This window comes from Temnothorax longispinosus, chromosome 3 (assembly GCF_030848805.1).
Source record: "Temnothorax longispinosus isolate EJ_2023e chromosome 3, Tlon_JGU_v1, whole genome shotgun sequence".
Lineage (NCBI taxonomy): Eukaryota > Metazoa > Arthropoda > Insecta > Hymenoptera > Formicidae > Temnothorax > Temnothorax longispinosus.
Window position 1 is genome coordinate 15,060,875 of NC_092360.1, and position 17,248 is coordinate 15,078,122.

Below are 17,248 nucleotides of genomic sequence, written 5' to 3' on the forward strand. Positions count from 1 at the left end.
ACGCCGACCACAGATAGACGCAGCTTCCCAGGCCAACGCTGAGGACGTTTTGGGAGGACCAGTCGACCAGGTTCAGATAGAAGTCGTCCTGCAGCTCTGGAGCGTCCAACACTTTGAAGGGTATTCTCGAGATCTTCCTGGTCGCCTTTCTGGGAGATCTCAACAACTTTTGGCTCTTGGCACTGAGGGGCGACAGGGAGTACGGCGAGCTCTGATCCAGTAACGTCCGGTCCTTGGTGGGCGTGGTATACTTGAAGAGATTCTTGGTGACCAACGGCGAGAGCACCCTACGCTCCTCGCACTGCCCCTTCACGTCCTCTATGCTAGCTCCGAGCAGCTCGTTCTTCAGCAGGCAGGAATAGGCGATGCCGTCGCGGCTGCCCTCGCCGTTCTCTCGCGTCTTCTTCGCCACCAGACCGCCCCGGCCATTTTCGCTGATCATGGAGAAGGTGGTCTGCCAGTTGTTGCCCGAACGAGTGGGTATAAAGCGATCGTAGCTGTTGTTGCACGCCGACGTCTTCGTGGGGGAGAAGTAGATGGGCGAGTAGGTGGCGACGGCGCCGGGCAACGTCGCCGTGCCCGTCGCCGTCGAGGCATCGCCGCTCACCGGCTTCAGCAGCCGTTTCTCGTACTCGTGATGGAACATGACGCGGACGCGGACGCGATGGATACGTCCCACCTCACCTCTCGACGGCAGTTCCCCGCTCACATAATTAACGTATCGCGAACGCCTCTCTCGCATGCACCGTTGTGAGAGGCCGTGCCCGCCGTGTGGTCGTGGAGCCGAGCCGATGGCCGAGCCGCTGCGCCGACAACTCCGCGATCGATCTCGGGCCTCGGGACTCGGGACACGTCACGAGCTCATCCCCGGCCCCGCTGTTCAGCCACTCCGCCTCCGCGCGTTCCGTTCAGCTTTCCAAGACGGTCTGAGGTGCGAGTGCGAGCTGTTAACCACCGTCCCAGTCCGTCGTGCTAGCACTGGTTAGGCAGCCCGTGCCGTCGCCATTCGACGTCAGGTTCAACTCGCAGGATCGAGAATCGAGGATGCCGCACGAGGTCGAGCGATCGCTCCGTATCCGCCAATAGAAACGTGTCTCACGGAGCGATAAGCTGCACTCGGACCGGGGTGGGAAAGTCGATCTTATCGACCGTTTTATCCCTTATTATTGATTACTTCACGGTCTTTACACAATAACCTGCGATGATTTGGAATTAATAATATTACACAATATATATATTAATAATAAAAGATTAGCCATTTCGTTGCAATTTGCGCGTATATTTCACCTTTATTTTTGTCGACATTTTGAAAGATTCGTAATAGAATCTTGATAACTAAAATTCTCGTTGTTTCAACCCCGATCTGAATATTATCCGAATTATTTAGCACAATAATAATAATAAATAATAATTTATAATCGAAGATTACTGTCGCGAATGCAAATGTTCATGATTTCTCCTGTGAAAAATAATCTAAATTCTTTAATACAAAAATAAAATAATATTATAAATCATATCAAGGCAGAATAAAAATGTTACTTAATAGAATTTTGTAATAAAATTTTGATAGTAAAAATCCTCGTTACAATCCCGCTTTGGAATTATTTAGCACAATAATTATACTGAACACAATAATAAATAATAAATTATAATCGAAGGTTCTGTCGTGAATGGAACTGTTCATGATTTCTCGCATAAAAAAAATGTTAATTAATTAATAGAATTTTATAATAGAATTTTGATAAAAATCCTCATCATTTCAACTCCGCTCTGAAATTATTTAGCGCTATAATTATAATAAATAATAATTTATAATCAAAGATTACTGTCGCGAGTGCAACTGTATGTTCATGATTTCTCCCATGAAAGATAATCTAAATTCTTTTATCCGAAAATATATATATAATAAATATATAATAATATTAAATCGTATAAAAGGCAGAATAAAAATGTTAATTAATAAATCACATTTATCTAATTGCCGAATAAAGGAAACGTCGTTTTCAAAGTAAACTTTTGAGTCACCGATTTTCTCGAACTTTTATAAAATCTCGCTTATCGCTTCATGTTTTTTCCTTCCATTCTACTCAAAACACACATTCGTTCCATTTAAAAGGCAACAAATGTCGATGGTCAAAAGATAAAAATTATTATCGGGAATAACGGATTTCTCATCGATAAGACGAAGGAATTTAAAAACTTTCTGGACGGTTAGAGAAACCGGAGTATTATTTATTCCACGTTATTTCTCCACCGTCTCCACCTCGAATGTCGCGAATCGTGCCAATTTGCAGCCGCGCATGCATGATATTGGTATATTTGGTATACCAGTTAGCCCCAGAGTGAGCCGGAAAAGGAGAAAGCTCCGCTAAAATCGATCGCGGAATGGCATTTTTAAACGCAAAAGGTGGCATGTGGTGAGGCCCGTTCACCGGCTGTGCGGTAGAAGGAGCACCGTCCACCGAATTGGCGGCGCCAATGCGATCGCGATGCCTCACCGTTTCTCCCGACGGCTCGACACCGCTCGTTTCGGTCGTTTCGGATGAGTCATCCGACGAGCGGAGAACGAGGGGGAGCTTGTTCGACAACACGCTGTCGAGATTGTCGAGAATCGTCAGGGCGCGACGCGGCACGAAGGGCTTTGTTTACCGCAAGATACGGCCGACGATGGCGTCAGACAGAGACGACATTGGGGATCTGAGCGACGTTATTCTGCAAGAGAATTCAGATGCCGAGACGCAGGTAACGTGCTCCGGTTGTCGCAGGACTTGCGGACGGGAGATATGCGATATGCGTTTCGTGCCGCTTAACCTTTCACTTATCCAGGCAGATAAATAGATTATTTGTACAGATCCCCGCTGTAAACTCCCAAAAGTTTTTCATAGAAAACTAAATTTTTTTAAGGGAAATATGTCGAATTATCAGTAGGCAGATATTTGCTAATCACATTCCGTTGCTGTACAAATTACTGGTTATCTTATATTTTTTGTGCAGTAGACCTTCAGATTTATTGTGTAGTTAAAATATAATTAAGATTTGATAAGATAAGAGAGTTTTGGAGTACAAGATTCTTAAGATAAACGATAGGCTTCTTGACTTGTTTTTTCTTTAATTTCTATCTAGTTGGTTTTTACATTATTAACTATCTATTAAAGTTCTGCCATTTATTGTCTATTCAAGTTCTTCGGAAGTAAGATTTTACAATTGATCTTTTTCTATAAAAACTGTATAAACATATTTTAACAAATTTAATACAGCTTGACTTTAATTAATGTTGCCTAGTGTAAACGCAAATTGAGCAAGAAACCAAAGAGAGTGCTGCAATTTTCGGATGGAGTAATGGAGGAATATTCGTCGGAGGATGAAGTTGACGCACCAAAGAATAATAAAACTGTGTCGCAGATAGATACGGTAATTATGCAAATCTTGTAACTTGTTATATGTTCAATAAGAATACAAAATAATAATACATATTTTATAGAAAAATATGACTTGGTTACCATGGGCGTGGCATCAAACTACATGGTTCAGTTCTAAAATGTTGGATGGTTGCGATTACGTTGGCGAATGCCTGGCCAACTTCTTCGGTATAACAGCGCCCAAGTATCAGTTCGAGATCAATGAGTTTTATAGGCTACAAGCGCTCGAAAGAGAACTATTTCATAAGCAAGATTTGGAAATGGGTGGCTGGAATGAGCGAAAGAGGAACAATCTCATAAGTAGCGATGATATGTCGACAAATGAACGTAAGTAAGGATATTAGAAGGAATTTGATATTGAGGAAACATGTTACATGTTACAAATTCTCTATTTTAGAATGCGTTTAAAACATTGCCTACACATAGCTTTGACAGGGATTTATTGCTCAATTCTAAATTCACTAGAAAATTGCAAATGGAAATAATGAATGCTTGAATGATTTCAACCAATATTTTTCTATGCGATATTGAAATTTTTTAAATAATATAAAATAACAAATATAATTATTACAAAAGAAAGTATATGATGTAGGACAAAAATTGAACAAACTTATTGCGATATATATGGCGTTTTAAAAATGAAAGCATTTAAATGAAAATCTTGCAAAACTGCCGCCCTCAAGTCAGTTTAAACTAAGTAAGTTGATATGTATGTTACACAGATTTCGTGTAATTCGTTTTTTTTTGTAAATTTTCTAGAGAATCCACAAAAAACCAGGATATTGTGGAATGAATAAAAATTACACAATTTTACTAGTGATTTTGCAAAATCCTAGGTTCTATCAGTAAGCTAAAATTTTTATTAATTTATATTTGAAAATATAAATTATATGTTTATAAACATAAAAGATATATATAAATTTATATTTATTTTTAAAAGTTATATTTATATTAATAATTTTTATTATTCCACAATATCCCAGGTTTTTATAGATTCCTAGGGATTTTGCAAAAAAAACGAAATACACAAAATCTCTGCGACATGTATAAGAACTGTAAATATTAAAAGTTTTAGTAATAGTGTTATTCTTCATATCATTAATCGTTGTAATAGATCGAGATATAATTTATTGTGTAAACTATTATATATAAGGTACTTATAACTATATTAAGTATTATATCTGTTAATATATATAAAAAATATGTTATTTTATTGCGAAAGAAAATTTGTTGAATCCTGCATTTGCACATACGTCCATATGATAATAAATAATATATTCAAACATCACTTGCTGTTAATTATATCGTGACTCTCATAGAATTATTATGCAATCAATAAGGCCAATAAATGTAATTAATAAATGTCTCTGTATTTAATAAAACAAATATCCTTTTTATAATCAAAATTTCTTAGCATAAAATTATATTCCCTCAATAAAGTATTTTTCAAAAGCATTTTTGTAAATTTACGGATATCAAGAAATAGTACAGCATAGCAAACGTACAATAGTAGTATGATAACTTGTAAGGATAAAAATACATATTGCTCTCGATAGTTTTTCTTCGAAAACATCTTGAAATCCTTCATTTATTACGTGTTTCATTTGCCGCGTATATATTTGCAATCTTTTGTTGATTAAAATCCCAAACACAAAAGTTACAGATACCCTGTAAAAGTCTTTTAGACATTTGCGTTTTCTAGATTGCTCAATGCAAACTAAAAGTTCTTGTATTCTAAACAAAATTATGTCTCCGGCACAAACCTATGCAGCGCGCTAGTCAAAACTAGCAGGGAATCTTGGAGACCCTGTGGAAAATGTCTTTGCAGCCAGGAACCTTTATACTGCTCTATATGAGCCAACATCTTGTTCGCTATATCGGTCCTGAAAGTGGGTGGCAGATTACATACTCCTAGATTGATGACCGCGAGTCCCATGTTGCTATTCGGATTCACACCGACTCCGATCAATGTTCTGCCGATTTTACAGGCCGTCAGCATCAGATCGGATGTTAATTGCAATTCCTGTATCTCCATAGATGCGAATTTGGAGGACAAGCTCGCCTCGTACAACGAATGGGATATTCGTTTGATCTGCTTCGTCATTTTCTACAAACGTATAATAGCAAATTAATTCGCAATATCCGAGTCTTACCTACAATATTCATTCTTAAAATATTAAGATACACTTCGGATATTCAAACAAGCGAACACGCAAGTGTACTTACAGCGAACAGATCGGCCGAAAGATACTCCAGATTCACATTATCTGGATCGGTCAGTAATCTATATAACGTGGAACCGCGATTATCTGGTATTTGTTGCAAGTCTTTGACTGCTTGATTTTTACTCAATGTTAATACCAACGTGTCTAAACGTCCCAACTCCAATATCGCATTGCCGATTTTATACTCCGAATCTTGAAATACGTGTATGTCCAATAACTTCGTAATATATCTTTCTCTGCAAAACAAAACGATTTTATTAAACATGAACATATGACATTTAATAATCGTGGATTGCAAATATTGCGACAGGTACCTAACTGATGCAGATAACTCAGGGATGTCGTAATTGTCATCAGGTCCTAAATCTATTTCCGTTGTTGGATTCCAAGATAAACCAGCCGCTACTAGATAACCGATCCACGCGAAAGGATGCGGTGTAAGATGATGACTGCCCGACCAGTGTGCAACAACGATACCGATCGAGTTCTGTTCCAGAGAGGTTTTTATCGCGTTTCTTGTGTTGGCATACGTCGACGCCGGACATCCCGCCAAACTATTATAACTAGCTGTGCCAGAGCTTGGTAAAACATTACCGCCCGCTAGTCTGAACGGTTCCGTCCATTCGGAGAAATCGTAATCAGCCTGTAACATCCGGATGTCAATAGTAAGTGTTGCAAATTTTATTTGAATAATTATCCCCGTAAATATATCATGAAAAAATTTTTGCTGTTACCTGAAATCCGTATTCAACAAATACGATATTAGTAGGAATATTGTGAAACTCGGATTTGGAATGTAAACTATTGGAACATAAAAGTAGAGTCGTGTTCGAGCTTAAATTGAGGATATGCCAGAGTTCTTGAAGGCACGAGTAAGACTTGAATACTTCCGACATGTCCGTTTCGAGCGTATCGTTAACGGATACGCTCAAGTCAAAACTGTCAGCTTGCACCAACAAAGTGGTTAATCGTGGGCCTACGTGAACATAATTTAAGCTAGGGAATACTGCGAGCAAATCTTGAAAGATAGGCCACATTTGCATCAGGTGATGTTGGCTGACATTAGAATCGACGTCCAATGTTGGGACTATATCTAAATGGCGATCCCTGGAAATATTAATTTCCAAATATTACATAACATAAAAAAAACTTTAATCTATATTCACTCAAAACACAAGACTATATAATATATGTAAAAAGACCGCTAGTTATTAAAAATAAATTAAAATAGAAGAGTGTAAGATGATAGAAATAATAGAAAATCTCTCTCATTTGAAAATAATAGATCCTTAGAATTATAAATGTGTAATTGTACCTGCAATATCTATCTAGAGTCACCATCTCGGACTTGGAGTAGCAGAGCTGCCAGTCGCAATTTTGCACAAGTCTGGAGTAGAGGTGCAAATGTGAGATTTTAAATGACGACAATAGATCAATAATGTGTAAAAGGTATTCCAAGGTCGGTACGCGTCCTCTGGGAGAGATGTCCAAGAGTATACCGCGATGAACGAATCTCGGCTCATCTTTGATAAAGACAGGTTCTATCTCGCACGCTTCTGATCTACTCTGATTCTTACTCAGACGCAGAATCTGCACGAATGTGCAGACCGCGTAATGCAACCCCGCTAGACTTCCAGCGCTCACTTTAATGGAGTTGTGTGTAATGTGCAACTGATAGCTGTCCGCAATGTTAAAAAGGTTTCTATTTACGATGCATTCGATCGTATTGTCGTTGAGCAGCTTGCCGCAACTAGGTTGCACTTCGCCAATCTTTACATCATGACCCAATTCCAGCAGATGAGTTCTGCTAATCTCCCATACATCTAGTATTTTATGTACAGATTCACTGCCCTGGGGAATAATTTGTAAGCACAATAAGAATTTATATGTAAAATTGAGAGAATTCTCTGTCAACAGAACAGAAAATTTTATGAATGTCTTAGAAGCGTCAGTGTATCCAGTATCCTGAATCTTACCTGTATTATTGATATAAAAAGTTCCTTTCCAGCGATAAATGGGGCCGTGAAGTTTTTCAGTTCGTTCACAGTCTTCGGTTGTGGCCACAGCAAGTTATAGATACTTCCTTTATCGGCGATAGATTTGCTAGGACTCTCTTTGCCTGCATCACGCGAAGGCACATCATACGCCGGATCCGACGACTTGGTAGATTCGACCGACAGTTGGCTCATATTGCACGTGAGACCCTGATAATAGTTCGTATCTGGGTACAACGTAGTGGCACTGTGTATTGTTTCGTTCTCATTCAGCATGAAATTCGATATAAATCTTAGAAGAAAAGAGTGTAGAGATTGCTTCTTTCTGGACAATTCGTACGGCGTTTTCCCCGCAAATGTTCTGTAAAAGAAATATATTGCCATTTTATATGTTTGCACACCCGAGAATAATATATTCGTACAATTAATCGCTCACCCTTTGGTAGCCCGTATAAGAGGATTTGCGCCAGCCTGCAATAATTCCTGACAGATAGCGATGTCGCCACGATTCACTGCATCGTGTAACGGCGTTGCACCGCAACCATTCTCGGCATTTACATTCGCTCCTTTATCTATGATGAAGATTCTAACATGATGAAATGTTATTTTCAGGTGTCAGCCATCGCGTCTGTCTATACATTACCAAGTAAACACGCGATAATGTCTTTGTTCCCGTAACATGCTGCCCAATGTAGTGGTGTGTTCTTGCTACCCTGCGAGTCCCACGAATTAACGTCCAATCCTGCATCTAGCAACTGCACTACTCTGTCTACTCTGTGAAAAGATATGTACCCATTGTTTTGCGATATTGATTATGTAAATTATACCTTACAATTGAAAAAAAAGACCAGGAAATTAAGGGCCGAGATATTTACGTACTCAGAAGCAGCTGTTGCCCTTAACATTTCATCTATATAAATACGTCGTATTGCATCGCTCGAGGCAACGTCTACCGCATTATGTCCATTCGCGTTCTGCACAGCTGGATCGGCACCGCAATTCAGAAGAGTTCTCACAATGTCCGCCTGGTTAGTCTAAACACAATAGGCGTGATAATTCAAATGGAAGAATTCGAAGAGAAAGAAAATTGGAATTCCGACACTGAGCAGAAGCGTATTACCTTCGAGGCATACGACAAGAAAGTCCCTTCTACCAAGATCGGTTGATTCAGTATCTTGTCTCTCGTGATGCCCTCCGTGGCATTACCGTTCTCACCTGCGGCAGAGGAAGACCGACAATGTAAACAGCAAAAAACGAAGGACGTTCATATCCCTCCCGTTCGATCTATCCCAATACAAAGGCAGTTCGCGCGAAGTTTGAAGCGAAGGAAGGAAGGAAGAAAGAAACCGCGGCAAACGCATATCCCTGAGATACGTACACGCGTCCAGGAGCGACCTGATAATGTCAGTACGTCCGTGTTCGATCGCCGTGCGAATGTTCTCGCAGATGCCTTGCATCTCTGCTCGGGTTCGGTCTGCAGCTCGGAGTACGGTTGGTCAAGCCGGCGCGTCGCCAGGCGTCATCGGGCTGTCATCCCGCTGTCAGCTGTCAGAGAGACTCGCGCCGGTCGTATCGCCGAACTCCCGCACGGCATAGCAGCGGCAAGCAACAAGCAACGCGCCCGCACGCACCAGTCCACGCACCACGACGATGACGTTTGCGCGCGCGCAACCGGTGTAGGTGCACCGCAGGGCCGCCACGAACTGCACCTTTCCGTAAAGTGCACCTCCGCTCCGTCATATGTTTAATTACGAAGGAATTTTTATTATTATTTATTTTTACAGATTTACTTATTATAGCGATAGCAGAGAGAAGCCTGAGAGAGGCCACGGGCGCGATTTCGCTGTAACTTTATTTTGAAGCGCCTCTATGTCCACAAAATGTGGACATTGAACTACGTGGCCAATGTCTATAAATATGTAGGTAATGTCCACGATTTTGTGGTGCTCTTCCGTGCTATGTCTACGACCTCGTGGTAACATATCCTCGAGGATCCTCGAGGATCAACGATTAAAATAGAATAGATACGGCCAGTTTCACCGTCTTTCGATTCACGAGGCGAATAGACACGATTAGGAATAAGAATAGGAATAGGAATAGGAATAAGAATAGGAATTGTAAAAAATATTTTACATATATATTACATCTATATTACTTTTTATTTTTTAATTATAAAAAATGACATTAATGCCCCTACCCCTACCTCTACCTCTGCCTCTACCTCTGACCCCACCCCTACCTCTTCCCCTGGCTGTTCCTCTTCCTCTTCTCTCCTCTTCCAAGTGTAGCCGCAAGGGCCGCATGTATAATGTTTTGTAAATCTCGTGTCTGAAACAGAAAATTTAAAAACATGTTAATACATGCAAAAATAAAGAAGTAATAATAACTAATTAATTATAAAAATAATTATAACAATAATCTATATATCTATGCTGTTAAATCGGGTTATTTCTATTTCCGGATAACCGATTTTTTTATAATATCCATGAAGTTAGATATTCGAATATCCGGAAATAGAAATAACCCGATTTAACAGTATAGATATATAGATTATTGTTATAATTATTTTTATAATTAATTAGTTATTATTACTTCTTTATTTTGCATGTATTAACATGTTTTTTAAATTTTCTGTTTCAGACACGAGATTTACAAAACATTATACATGCGGCCCTTGCGGCTACACTTGGAAGAGGAAGAGGAAGAGGAAGAGGAACAGCCCATTCGAAGCTTAATCAATTACAATAAAAACGTGTGCTGGCGCTAAATATTTCAGTGATAATGCTCTATCAACTAAAATGTATTGCGACTAATGTACAGTATTATATGTACGATAAATTAATAAAGAGTGACTAATACTAAAATTTCAGTGCATTGCGGTGCACATCGAGCTCCAATCTCTCAGATATCTGCTGTCTCTGTAATTTACAAGTATGCAAGATGCTTCCGCGACGATAAGCATTTGATTTTGCTGTGTCAGCATATTGCGTGTATAGATGCAGTGACTTCACAACTGGCGTTCTTTATCTTTCTTTTCCTTTCTTTTCCTGGCTGCTTCCTCTTTTTTCTCTTCTTTTATCTTTTCTTCTAGAATCACAAATAAAAAAGTTTTTGGGAGTAATTGATTAAAATGGGACACTATATATATGTATTATATGTGTATAATGTATATATATATATATATATACACACACACATTATACACATTTAATACATATAATACATTTATATATATATATATGTATATATATATATATATACTAGCTGGTTACCCGGGCTTCGCCCGGGAGTCGTTTTTCTTAAAGGAGTTCCATAAGGAGTCGGGTTGATTTAAAGACAGTAATTTAACTTTTACACATGAATAACACATTTTAGCTGCTAAAGTTTTTAACTTTTTTGCTTAACAATGATCACATATTGGATTAATTTTCAAAATTATTACTTTTGGATGAAATTGATATTCGTAATTTAAATCATAACTAAATGTCTCAAATTTCAAAATGGACCACATAAATGATTTCATGGATTAAACATGTCGTAACCGGTCTTTTTCTACTCAAGTTTCACACTATTGAATCATTTCCGCTTCTCCGATATTTCACTTATTGATTAGCAACATCATTCTTTGGTTTACCCTGGCGTTTTTTAGGGAATTTTGAGATTGCTCGCCAAAGGCCTAAAAAACGCCAGGGTAAACCTGCCATAAAATTTGTAACTTATAAAATTCTATACAAAAAACGTTTTATATTTTTTTTCTCAGGATCAATCATTTTCGTGTTCTACATTTTATAAAGTTTCAACTTTTATACATCTCAGAGATAATACACTATTTTCCACACCACCTCAGAGGTATAGTGTTAGGCGCGTTTTTTTTAACGTGGTATCCCTAGTAGGCCTAATCCACTGTTTTTTTTTATAACGTTTTTTGGAGAGAATTCTTTAAGTTCCATTTTTTGTATTAACTATTTTTAATGATTTTTCACTTATTGTAATGCAAATAGTTGAACTAAACATGTATTTTATTTGTATATTATAAACTGTACTCCGGCAGAAATCACATTTCAATGTTACTTTAATGCTTGTTTTTTATTATCTATATTTTTCTATATATATTTATTTATCTGTCTTCTATAATGACGTTGATTCTACTTGTTTATTAGTTGATTATTGAATTTTTTTTTTTAATCGTTAAAAACCTCTGTGAAAACTACATTGCGAGTTTTATTGCTCTCATCAGGAATCAGTATTGTTTGGTCCTTTGTTGAACCAATTCGTGAGAGTCCTACATATAATTGGCCGTGTGAAAAGACTTCGTTTCTGAGGTCTACGCCAACTACTTTGAAGGTTTGTCCTTGTGACTTATTAATCGTCATGGCGAAACACATTCTGACAGGACCTGCAGCCGGTGAAATAGCATTAATTCCAAGAATACTTATGAAAGAAAAAAATATAATAATATTTTGAATTTAAAATAATCACATTCTTATTATTTAAAAAAATTTAGAATTTAAAATATAACCTTACCTTTCTTAATCACATTCCTATTCTATCTCTTTCTCTCTCTCTCTCTCTCTCTCTCTCTCTCTCTCTCTCTCTTTCTCTCTTTCTTTCTCTCTCTCTGCCAACAATATATACGAATATACTATTTCAAAATATGAATCCGTTTCTCTTAATATCACAATCTCAGAATCCTTTATTTTTATTTCTTTTATACAATACGAAATTAGGTGCGATTTTAAATTCAATCAATCAAAAATTCAGTCTATAAAAAAGACAACTTCATAAATTCATAAGTTCACTTCATAACATAACACAGACAAATTATACAGACACTACGCGGCGCATCGTCGTATATTTTTCGCATTATTAAGATTCAACATCGACCTCTATATTTAGGGGAGCGACATCATCCTTTGGTTTACCCTTGAAACTTGGTGACATTTATGAACATATGTTCGGCTCAGAAGTTCGAGCAGAAACTTTGAACCGAACATATGTTCATAAATGTCACCAAGTTTCAAGTTAATGAAAAAAAAATTATATAAAAGTTAAAGATAGGAAAATGGAGGGGTTTTTCTTCTTGATTTCTTCAGGTTTTTTAATTAACGTTCAAACATACACCACCCGTAAGGACTTTTCGGGTGATGTCAAACATACACCACCCGTAAGGACTTTTCGGGTGGTGTTTGTTGAAACGTTTTTAACTTAAAAACTATTGGACCGAATTTTTACCACAAGTATATGAAATAGGGGTAGAATTTTCCGGGGAGTGCTATAGGGTGTATAGTTTTTTCGTTATCTACAACAATATATACGAATATACTATTTCCCCTTCTCCCTCTCTCTCTTTGCTTCTTTAAGCAAATGTAAACTGCAAAATAGTAAAACAACATATAAAATATTTAATAGACAAATTGATAAAAATATATTGAAAATTTATATAAATATTTAGCACATTCTCGATTTTAATTATTAAATCATTGATATATTGAACAGTTTTCTTATTAAAGCAAAGAATATTTGATATAAAATTGCACAATTAAAGTAATTTACAATTATAATTATACAATTACAATTAAAGCAGAGAATACATTATATTTATGCTTTTTAAAACATAAAATTGTATATTGTATATATACTTTTCTATACGAACTATTCTCTGATGTAATAAGAAATAAACAGAAAATACAATAAAGAAATAAAAAAATTAAAAAAAATATAATAATATTTTGAATTTAAAATAATCACATTCTTATTATTTAAAAAAATTTAGAATTTAAAATATAACCTTACCTTTCTTAATCACATTCCTATTCTATCTCTTTCTCTCTCTCTCTCTCTCTCTCTCTCTCTCTCTCTCTCTCTCTTCTCTCTTTCTTTTCTCTCTCTCTGCCAACAATATATACGAATATACTATTTCAAAATATGAATCCGTTTCTCTTAATATCACAATCTCAGAATCCTTTATTTTTATTTCTTTTATACAATACGAAATTAGGTGCGATTTTAAATTCAATCAATCAAAAATTCAGTCTATAAAAAAGACAACTTCATAAATTCATAAGTTCACTTCATAACATAACACAGACAAATTATACAGACACTACGCGGCGCATCGTCGTATATTTTTCGCATTATTAAGATTCAACATCGACCTCTATATTTAGGGGAGCGACATCATCCTTTGGTTTACCCTTGAAACTTGGTGGACATTTATGAACATATGTTCGGCTCAGAAGTTCTAGCGGAAACTTTGAACCGAACATATGTTCATAAATGTCACCAAGTTTCAAGTTAATGAAAAAAAAATTATATAAAAGTTAAAGATAGGAAAAATGGAGGGGTTTTTCTTCTTGATTTCTTCAGGTTTTTTAATTAACGTTCAAACATACACCACCCGTAAAGACTTTTCGGATGATGTCAAACATACACCACCCGTAAGGACTTTTCGGGTGATGTCAAACATACACCACCCGTAAGGACTTTTCGGGTGGTGTTTGTTGAAACGTTTTTAACTTAAAAACTATTGGACCGAATTTTTACCACAAGTATATGAAATAGGGGTAGAATTTTCCGGGGAGTGCTATAGGGTGTATAGTTTTTCGTTATCTATTTTCTGGAGACCGATTTTTTTTATTCTTTATTTTTTAAATATTAAAAAAATTAAAAAAATCGGTCTCCAGAAAATAGATAACGAAAAACTATACACCCTATAGCACTCCCCGGAAAATTCTACCCCTATTTTATATACTTGTGGTAAAAATTCGGTCCAATAGTTTTTAAGTTAAAAACGTTCAAACATACACCACCCGTAAGGATTTTATATAATAGTATAGATAAACACTTACTAATCCTTCTCCTTTCCGCGCAGATCCATCCGGTTATCTGACTGCGACTTCTATTTTTTAACACCGGATGGTTCTTTTTAATTTCTTCTACTTTTTTGCTCGGTTGGCTTCTCGGATTTTGGACGTAACATGCGCATGCTATGTGCATGGCGGCTTCTTCTTCCGCAAGCCACTTAATTCCTCGGCCTTTCTTCGTCCCTGGCGGAAAAAATTTCTATGAGTAACTACAAAATTGAAATTTTCTCTAATAATTGCAAAACACATTTACTTACGCTTTTATCTACTCAGTTTCTTTCGGCGTTCGAACCGGGCCGCGAGGCTGACTGCTGCTGTCAGTCTCGTGGCACGGATTCGATCCGCACGGGGTTGATCGATCACGCCGCGCCGTCCCGCGTAATCGATCACGCGTCGACGCGGCCCTTCATACAGGTGCGCGCATGCCCTCGCTGCGGAAGAGAACGATCGAATCGAGTCAGACTCGATTCGCATGTCCTTGCGTCAAAAGTTATCTCCGCTGTCTGTTTGTAGATTCGTTGGGCAGGAAATTAAATATAATAGTTACGTACATTGTCAACATGTCACAAGAACCGAAAAGTGAGGCGTATAGAAAAATAATAAAAAATAAAGAGTTGACCAAGGCGTTGCACGAAGAGAAACAGAGGAATGTAGAACTAAATGTGAGTATTATTTATAAGTTTTAAACTTTTTTACTTGACAATGATCACATATTTCCCAATTCATTTTCCCAATTATTACACTTGGATGAAATTAATATTCGTAATTTGAATCATAACTAAATGCCTCTAATTTCAAATCGGACCGCATAAATGTTTTCGTGGATTAAACATGTCGTAACCGGTCTTTTTCTACTCGAGTTTCACACTATTGAGTCATTTCCGCTTTTCCGATATTTCACTTACCGATCAGCATCATCCCTTGGTTTACCAAAGCGTTTTTTCGGGAATTTTGAGATTGCAGTGCTCGCTCGCGATGTACACAGAACCTCGATTTTTCACTTAAAAAACCAAGGAATAAAATCGGTAATCGGTAAGTGAAATATCGAGGTTCTGTGTGCATCGCGAGCAATCTCAAAATTCCCGAAAAAACTGCCTTTATTAAGAAATTCTACCCTTGTTTTATATACAATTCCTTAAGATTCGGTCAATTATTTCCCGAAAAATTGGAAAAATTTTGGATACCGGTTCCAATAAAGATCGGTAACGAAAAGCTATACAGTTTATAGCACTCCCCGGGAAATTCTACCCCTGTTTTTTATATACAATTCTTTAAGATTCGATCAATTATTTCCCGAAAAATTGGAAAAACTTCGGATACCAGTTCCAAAAAAGATCGGTAACGAAAAATTATACACTTCATATCACTCCCCGGAAAATTCTACCTCTGTTTCATATATAATTCTTTGAGATTCCGTCAATTATTTCCCGAAAAATTAAAGAAATTAGAAAAACCGGTTTCCAGAAGATCGGTAACGAAAAACTATACACCCTATAGCACTCCCCGGGAAATTCTACCCCTACTTCCATATACAATACTTTCAAAATCGGTCCAATAGTTTCTAAGATTATCCCGAACAACACTACAAACTTTTCCCCTTTACAATATAATAATAAAGATAGAGGTATCTATTATATATATATATATATATATATATATATATATATATATATATATATTTATTTATTTCAGACTGTAATATCTAATATACTGAATAATGCACAGAAAGTACAAGAAATGTTGGTCCCAATGACTGCTAATATGACAAACGCTATCTCTTATATGTCTCAAGGGCTTGTTGCTTCCAATACTACTGTGAGACTGTCATCTGCTTCAGCTGGAAGTAAGGAAAGAGGCTTTTTCACGCTGACGCTCGACGCTTAATTTGGGCGTCAAAACTGATGGTCACGTGACCAACTTCATCGGTAGAAGGCGAAATAGCATCAAATATGCGAGCGTCAAAACACGTCTAATTATTTTTTAACAATATATACACTCTATTTACAGTCAACGATTTGCAACTGACAAGCAATTGACTGAAATTGAGTGTCAAGCGTCAAAGCTGAAAAAGACTATCACGTGACCTATCACGTGATCAAATTTGACGCCCAAATCGAGCGTCGAGCATCAGCATGAAAAAGCACCTGAATATGTCGCGCGATAATGGAATGTATTAATTAACTTCAAAAATTTTCTATTTTAACACTAATCCCTCCAACGTTTTTTCCGCCACTTAATTCCTCCAACCATGCACTTTCGTGTCCCATGCGTTTTTCAGTATGTTAATAACTTTGAAAAATTATTATAATATCTTTATACCTTCGACTAAAAATCAATGTAAAGAAAATTTGGAAATTATTTATTTAAATATTTTTTACAACAATTATATGTTGAAAAACGCACTGTTACGACTTGTTTTATTTAAAAAATCACAACTCATGAACAAATTGACGAAATTTAATGTTTTAGCACGCAAATGAAACCTAAAAGTAGTGCAAATGAGAAAAAAATTATGAGATAATGGTTAATTAAATAAGAATACTTAATTTTGTTGCCAGAAATTTGGTAATTTTTAAGTGGTATAAGAAGACTTTAACCCGTTGAGGTCACATGGGGTCCAGTGGACCCCAGGATTTTTTTTTTTTTTTAGTATACTATTTTGAGAGTAAAACGCACAGTTTTTTTGCTCTATCTCAAAAAATTTTGATGAATATTTTTGTGAAAAGAGTGAATTTTCTCGAAAAAAA

The 17,248-nt window shown here is 36.8% G+C and overlaps 4 protein-coding genes across 7 annotated transcripts in view; 2 read left to right on the top strand and 2 right to left on the bottom strand.

The window, feature by feature from the left end:
• LOC139809384 (fizzy-related protein homolog) overlaps positions 1-1,096 on the bottom strand; it is a 13,002-nt gene extending 11,906 nt beyond the window's left edge. Inside the window, exon 1 of the mRNA XM_071772242.1 lies at positions 3-1,096. Within this exon, the coding sequence (XP_071628343.1) occupies positions 3-742 (740 nt within the window). The 5' untranslated portion in view covers positions 743-1,096. The remainder of the gene's footprint in view (positions 1-2) is intronic.
• The window catches only part of Slo2 (slowpoke 2), a 310,825-nt gene that overhangs the window by 70,038 nt on the left and 223,539 nt on the right, over positions 1-17,248 (top strand). The gene's annotated exons all lie outside the window — the stretch shown is intronic.
• LOC139809656 (uncharacterized) lies at positions 2,348-3,986 on the top strand. The gene is made up of 4 exons (XM_071772719.1): positions 2,348-2,742; positions 3,283-3,411; positions 3,482-3,746; positions 3,817-3,986. The coding sequence occupies exons 1-4, from the start codon at positions 2,479-2,481 to the stop codon at positions 3,825-3,827; spliced, it is 669 nt and encodes a 222-aa protein (XP_071628820.1). The 5' UTR covers positions 2,348-2,478; the 3' UTR covers positions 3,828-3,986.
• Positions 4,767-9,404, bottom strand: LOC139809655 (uncharacterized). The gene is made up of 11 exons (XM_071772718.1): positions 9,017-9,404; positions 8,759-8,853; positions 8,518-8,672; positions 8,282-8,412; positions 8,075-8,210; positions 7,621-7,999; positions 6,960-7,495; positions 6,379-6,751; positions 5,959-6,287; positions 5,646-5,880; positions 4,767-5,526 (listed from the first exon to the last, which is right to left on the bottom strand). The coding sequence occupies exons 1-11, from the start codon at positions 9,093-9,095 to the stop codon at positions 5,164-5,166; spliced, it is 2,811 nt and encodes a 936-aa protein (XP_071628819.1). The 5' UTR covers positions 9,096-9,404; the 3' UTR covers positions 4,767-5,163.

Coding starts and splice junctions, on each gene's coding strand:
- LOC139809655 (XM_071772718.1), bottom strand. CDS start 9,095: ATGCAAGGCATCTGCGAGAACATTCGCACGGCGATCGAACACGGACGT. Junction 8,000..8,074: donor CTTATACGGGCTACCAAAGG/GTGAGCGATTAA, acceptor TTTCTTTTACAG/AACATTTGCGGGGAAAACGC. Junction 6,288..6,378: donor TTGTTGAATACGGATTTCAG/GTAACAGCAAAA, acceptor CGGATGTTACAG/GCTGATTACGATTTCTCCGA.
- LOC139809656 (XM_071772719.1), top strand. CDS start 2,479: ATGCGATCGCGATGCCTCACCGTTTCTCCCGACGGCTCGACACCGCTC. Junction 2,743..3,282: donor ATTCAGATGCCGAGACGCAG/GTAACGTGCTCC, acceptor AATGTTGCCTAG/TGTAAACGCAAATTGAGCAA. Junction 3,412..3,481: donor CTGTGTCGCAGATAGATACG/GTAATTATGCAA, acceptor CATATTTTATAG/AAAAATATGACTTGGTTACC.